At 39.2% G+C, this 6,426-nt stretch overlaps 1 protein-coding gene across 1 annotated transcript; it reads right to left on the bottom strand.

Moving 5' to 3' along the window:
- Positions 1–436: 436 nt before the first annotated feature.
- On the bottom strand, positions 437–6,377 carry LOC104505424 (bromodomain-containing protein 9-like; the record flags this gene model as incomplete). Its single annotated transcript, XM_010158860.1, has 5 exons — positions 6,167–6,377; positions 5,863–6,083; positions 3,282–3,414; positions 1,483–1,543; positions 437–581 (listed from the first exon to the last, which is right to left on the bottom strand). Coding segments are annotated over exons 1-5 (771 nt in total), but the record flags the coding sequence as incomplete, so codon positions are not given.
- Positions 6,378–6,426: the final 49 nt, after the last annotated feature.

Raw genomic sequence — 6,426 nt, forward strand, 5'->3', positions numbered from 1 at the left:
GCCAAAAGACCATTCCGAATGAAGTTATATAGAAAACCAGATAATTAAAGATAAAAAAAAATGTAGTTGTTATTGAATCTTAACATAAAACGCTCCAGTATATGCAGTTTTCTTGTGGAAATGTCAAAATTGCCTTTTAATCAACCTAACCAGGTCTAGATTAAAAAAAAAAAATTAAAAAAAAAGGAGCTCCAGGTTCTTCAACTGCTTAAGGCTCTGTGATAGCCTTACTCACGTTTACATCTAGCAGCATGAATTCCACAGAGCTTTACAGCACATTCTTGGTTTCCACGGTAATTTGTAGTAGAATCTCATAAACACTGAGCTTCCACAGCGAAAAATAAAGAAACCCATTCAACCACAGAGAATATACAACAGCTCTGAATACTACAGTATTTCAGAACCCTAGTAAGAAACTAATTCTCTATTAATTCACCTTGAATTCAGTGACTGACTTGTATTCATTTGCTGCAATTTTTTCCTTCATCGTACCAAAATCCATGGGGTGCTTTATTATCATGGAATATCCAGGAGCAATGGCATCCGTGACCGGAAAAGCAAAAAACCCATGAGGATCTTTCCTAAAAACAGAAAAAGTGCATTTAGATTTCTATCAGCAAGCCAAATGATCATTGTTTTTATGCCACATTAACAGTATAAAAAGAACAGTACTACTTAAAAAGGAAAAACACTAAAAGCACTCTCATAAAACAGAAGCATATTTGAAAAATTTCCTGATACAGGAGAGAATTTCGATTACACATACGGAGACTTTTTGAAAGAGATTTAGCTAGCTCTCGAATTAATTATTTCTTGTATGCTTTCTGTCTCTATTCCCACTCTAAATGGGTCTTTGAGCTTCACTGAGTAATAACCTTTTCAATTCTTGTTCACGAGGCCCTCTAAAAGTAACTACAGTCTTTATCCAAATTCAGCTTATTGCTATGTAATAAAAAAGGAAAATCAAATATTTGGTTTGTTGGTTCTGTGGTTTTTCTGTCTGTGTGTTTGTTAAACATGAGGTACAGAGTTAACACATTATGGAAAACAATAAAAAGCCTCTCCCAATTAAGAGGGTTATCTAGTAAGCAGGTATGAACTTTCTTTGTGTCTGACAAGAGAACATAGAATAAACCAAAATTTCATGACAACAGTTCCATCTTCTAAACTATCAAAATTCGTAACTGTTTTTTTAAATTTCTAAACTAAGTTGTTAATATTTAACGACTTTATAACGGCAGCATATCCCCTGCCCAAAACACTTCCCCACCAAAGGCTAGAATTGCGTCGTTGCTAATAATTTTCCCCACCTAATCTTTAAAATCTCTCAGGTCTGACATGTGTGCAAAGATTACCGACATATCACAGCCAGTCTTTAGGCACTATTTTCCAACAGACAACCAGGAGAAGAAGCTGTGACGTAACACGTGTAAATATGCACCAGACACTGTTGACAGAGCTGTGATGCAATATGCTTCATACCTCTGAAGCTGGCGAAGGAAGTGTTCTAGTAATTGCTGGATCGGCGTGCTTTCATTTTCAGCTGCAGTTTGAGACAGAAACACAGGTAAGTGCGATGAGAGAATGCAGGTATACTTATTTATTGAGAAATATAAATACCAGACAGAAAACCTTAACAGCTTGTACTGATCTGAAGGTCAACAAGACATGGATTTCAGACCAGAAGCACATCAGATTTCTAAGCATACAGTAACTATTTCTTCTTCTGAACTACTTACTGAGTTTTAGTCACATTAAAAACTAGTAGACATTAAATCAGATGTAATGCTAATTCTAGCAGTTGTAAGAAAGTCTATTAATAAAATGAAAGTAAGGTGTTATGTATTTTTATAGGAAAAGAAAAGTGAATCGTCATTGCTCAAATACTGCAGTTGGGAAATCCACATTCTTATAACATGTTATCCATGCCATTTTAATGGTTTCTTCACCATAACATCCATGCAATTAGCTATTCTGACCCTTTTCAATCAAAAAGAAGAGTAACAAATAGATACAGATTTGCTGGCAAGAGAGGTACTGATTATGCTTTCGCTTCCTGTACAGACCAAACAATAAACACTACCCATTAATTACCTGTTCCATGCACATACTTCAGAGAGACTGGCTTTAATGTGGTTTGAAAAACTAAAGCAGCAGCATGCTGAAATCTGGAGTAAAACTCTGACTCTTCGCCATGATAATGGAGAGACATTTCCCTTCCTGACCAAAACAGGCAAGATAATTTATGTGCTTTCCAACGACGTTTTCCAAGCAGATGAAAATAGAAGTCTTGTCAATACAGACACCAGTTTTCAGCTTGTCAGTTTTTCAAGGCTCCAGACTACACAGAGACATACAGCTTTGACGAGAAAATTTCAGTTACCCCTACTGGGTCACCTTGACAAGTTGATGGACACCACTCCTCAACTTAAATGTGTAGTCACAATGAGAAAACTCCTCAATAAATTACTTGGCCAGTCAACAGGCAGTGTTTCAACAAGACTCGTAACATTCCTAAGAACTCGTAACATTCCCAAAAGACCCAGCTTTTTGCTACTAAGTTCCATTTCCAGGCATATGCATATTGAGATCATGATGTAGTTGAAAATTCTTTAAAGTAAAATGTTCCACTGGATTATGCTGAGTTTTAACTCTCCACGATGGCTGCAGGTACAGAAAGCATAGCAAAATCTGACGGGAGAGGATTAAACATTCAGAAGTTGCCACACACGACTGATGAATTCTCAACACCAGCCAGAACAAAAGATTGGTAAATGAAAACTGGGGGGACTATGGTTTTCAAAAGACACCCTATCACAACTTACTGCCACTCTTTTGACGAAAATTGAGATATTACAATTAAAACTCCACACAGGCTATAACAACAGCTAAGCAGTCTCCACAAGATTTTTTTCCCTTGAACTCGCAAAACCAGTTCCAGACATTCTGACCATATTCTGTAAATATTGAGCAAACCCTGAGGATAAAGAATTAGGCACAATAACACTTTTATACTAGCTTCATTCTGACAAGTAACAGGACCCAGAGACAGATGTCCTTGGCAAGTTCAGCCACATGAAAACAAACCTACTGAAACCCAAGGCATCAAGAGGAACTTCCGTTTTTTCAGACAGCAGAATGTTCTGAATGTTGGAAAAAATAACGCCTCTACATTTCAGGAAATCCTCGTGGAAATTTTACATTTTGGGACATTTGACAAAAGCTTTGTTGTACACGCTTTTAAAACCACTCAAGGTGATTTAATTTTTCACACTGCTCACCTGGCTGAGTTCTACATGCTCTGACAGGACGATCTGGAGGAGGCTCAACCTCCACTTTCTTCCCAGGATCGAAGTCATCAGTTTCTCCTTCAGTGTCACACTGTTCTTTCTCCCTTTTCCTCTTTTTCTCCTCCTAGCACAGCAGGACGAAGACAGATTTTAGAAGAACATACTTGGAATGTGCAATCTCACATACCAAAAGGTAAGGGACAGTGATTTTTCATTTTGAATACTCTATCTACACCTGAGCCATACTATGTTTTGAACAACAGTGCATATATTTTCAATATCGCTTTTTCAATTTTCTTCTCTGATTAAGACTGATACTGTTCACCTTTTGCTTCTTTGTATTTAACATAGTATTGTTCTATCACGCGTGATGAACTGCGTTCAGTTTTGGGCCCCTCACTACAAGAAAGACATTGAGCTGCTGGAGCTTGTCCAGAGAAGGGCAGCGAAGCTGGGGAAGGGTCTAGAAAGCAAGTCTTATAAGGAGCAGCTGACGGAACTGTTGTTTAGCCTGGAGAAGAGGAGGCTCAGGGGAGATCTCAATTGATCGCTACAGCTACCTGCAGAGAGGTGGGTGTTGGTCTCTTCTCCCAAGTGAAAAGTGATAGGACAAGAAGAAATGGCCTCAAGTTGCACCAGGGAAGGTTAAGATTGGGTATTGGGAAAAGTTTCTACATCAAAAGGGTTGTCAGGCATTGGAATGGGCTCCTCAGGGAAGTGGTGGAGTCACCATCCCTGGAGGGATTTAAAAGAAGTGTGGACAGGGTGCTTAGGGACATGGTTTAGTGGTAGACTTGGCAGTGTTAGGTTAATGGTTGGACTTGAAGACCTTAAAGGTCTTTTCCAATCTACAAGATTCTATGCTCATAAGTTTCTCTACTTTTACTAAAAAGAACGTTAAACTACGAAGCCATTTATATGTAAAATTGCATGATAATAAGCTATACCAAAGAGTAAAGGACATTAAATTACGATTCCATAAAGATCAGTCTGCAGCTCTGCCTTGATCAATGTGTTTTTGCTGTTTGGTGCATTAAACAAGAATCAATAAAGTATGTGATAATTTAGGAAGCCTACAAAAGAACCTAAGAAATAGTCTGTAACCATTCCAGCAATTACAGATCTCTTCCTGAGCTTCCAAGCAAAGGCATGCCTGAATCGTCCTGACAATCTTACAGTCATTTTTCACATTCGCCCAGAAAAGCATACTTGTGTTAATCTTGGTCAGACTACAGTTTTGTTACTTATCTATCCATTAGCTTCTTCTGCATGCATTAATAAAAAAATCCAAACAAAACTCCCCCACAGTTTAGCAAAGGCAAAACAAGTAACTTGACTTGATGTCACAGCAAAATCTTGTATTAAAGACAGTTTTTTCGCTACTTTTCAAGTTCTCGCCATGCTCTTCAGTGAAACATTTGAAAACATTTACACACAGAAAATTTTCCACTATCTGCCCTGGATTCAAGGGCTCCTGAATGATCCTACAAGACATATCACTTTCAAATAATATAAGCCTAAAAAAGAAATCAATTCAAAATCACAGATGTTAGCCATACACACACACATAAAGTAGTACCCAAAAACTATCATAGAACCACAGAACGGTTTGGGTTGGAAGGGCCCTTAAAGCCCATCTAGTCCCAACCCCCCTGCCATGGGCAGGGACCCCTTCCACTAGACCAGGTTGCTCCAACCCTCATTCAGCCTGCCCTTGCACACTTCCAGGGATGGGGCATCCACAGCTTCCCTGGGCAACCTGTGCCAGTGCCTCACCACCCTCTCCGGGGAAAACTTCTTCCTGATATCTAATCTAAACCTCCCCGCTTTCAATTCTATCGTATGAGAAGTGTAAAACTACATGACAGAAAGAGAATTAAAAAAGCAGAGAGGTCAAGGAATCATGAAGGCACAAAAGAAATACTAAAATGAAATTGTACGGGCAACTGTACCACCAACTCCTTGCTGATTTCCATCTCACTCCTAAAGGTTCAGCACAACTGAGGTGAGCACACCATTTCCTACTAACAAAACCTAGCACGCAGGTTATTCTAAACAAGAGCCAACAAGACTACTGTACCACAGCTCAGATTTCAGAAAGCTGTTTTGAGTAAACAGGTCAATTTCAATGTCCAATAATTTGGCCTATCTCAGGAACAGAAACACAATCTAGATTAATTTGAAAAGCTGAAAATACCCTCTTCAAAGGGTAACAAAACCTCTTTCTGATCTGGCTGAAATACAAAACACCCAACGAAAAACCTTAAGTGTTCAGACCTACAGACAAAGGAAATGGATAATAAAAACAAGCAGTCACAAGAAACAAGTTTTCACTTTGTTCAAAAAAATCATCACAGGGATCTCTTTTAAAAGAAGAGACAAATACATGAACACACAGAGTGGTTTTCTACATTTGTGAAGTGCTGTCTCCAAACAGTAAATGTCTTGCAACAGTAATTACAAAAAATAATCGGTTTTTTTTAAATGTTTTGGTACTCTGAGCTAGATTTTAGATCTGATAAGGAAGCACGAAGACGACTGGTGTGTCTGAATGCTAAAAATCACAGCTTACCTTTCTTTTTCTTCTTTCCTCATCGTCTAGATGCTTTTCTTTTTCCTTCTCAGACTTCTTTTTCTTTTTTTTCTTCTTTTCTTTATGTCGTTCTCGCTCATGATCTGATCTGTCATCATAGTAACTGGAATCATGCCCTGACCCAGAGAGTTCAGTCACTTCGCTTCCTCCAACTTTAAGGACCAGCTTTAGAGGTTTTTCCAAAGGCTTATCCACGTAATCTAAATTAAAAGAGTAAAACGTTTCATAAAGGCACACGGCGACGATGGCGCGCAACAAGTACCGATGCTGCTTCTAGAAGTACCGTTGGCAAGAATTTGCTGCGATTTGAAAATACGTGCGATGCGTTTAGAGAGAAAAATAAAATCTAAGACGAGCAAATCCGAGTTAAGGAAGAGGTGGTCAGCACGTTCTGCCTCACGGTTTTCCACAAGCCTGCAATACCGTAGGAACCAACTCCTCGGCTGTCCCCGGAAACACGGCGAGATGCTCGCCGGATGAGGCGAAGCCGGCATCCCGTAACCCGGAATGCCCCGGGCACGGCCGTACGAACCACGAGGGCCT

The sequence above is a fragment of the Eurypyga helias genome, unplaced genomic scaffold (genome assembly GCF_000690775.1).
Source record: "Eurypyga helias isolate BGI_N326 unplaced genomic scaffold, ASM69077v1 scaffold17789, whole genome shotgun sequence".
NCBI classification, from domain to species: Eukaryota; Metazoa; Chordata; class Aves; order Eurypygiformes; family Eurypygidae; genus Eurypyga; species Eurypyga helias.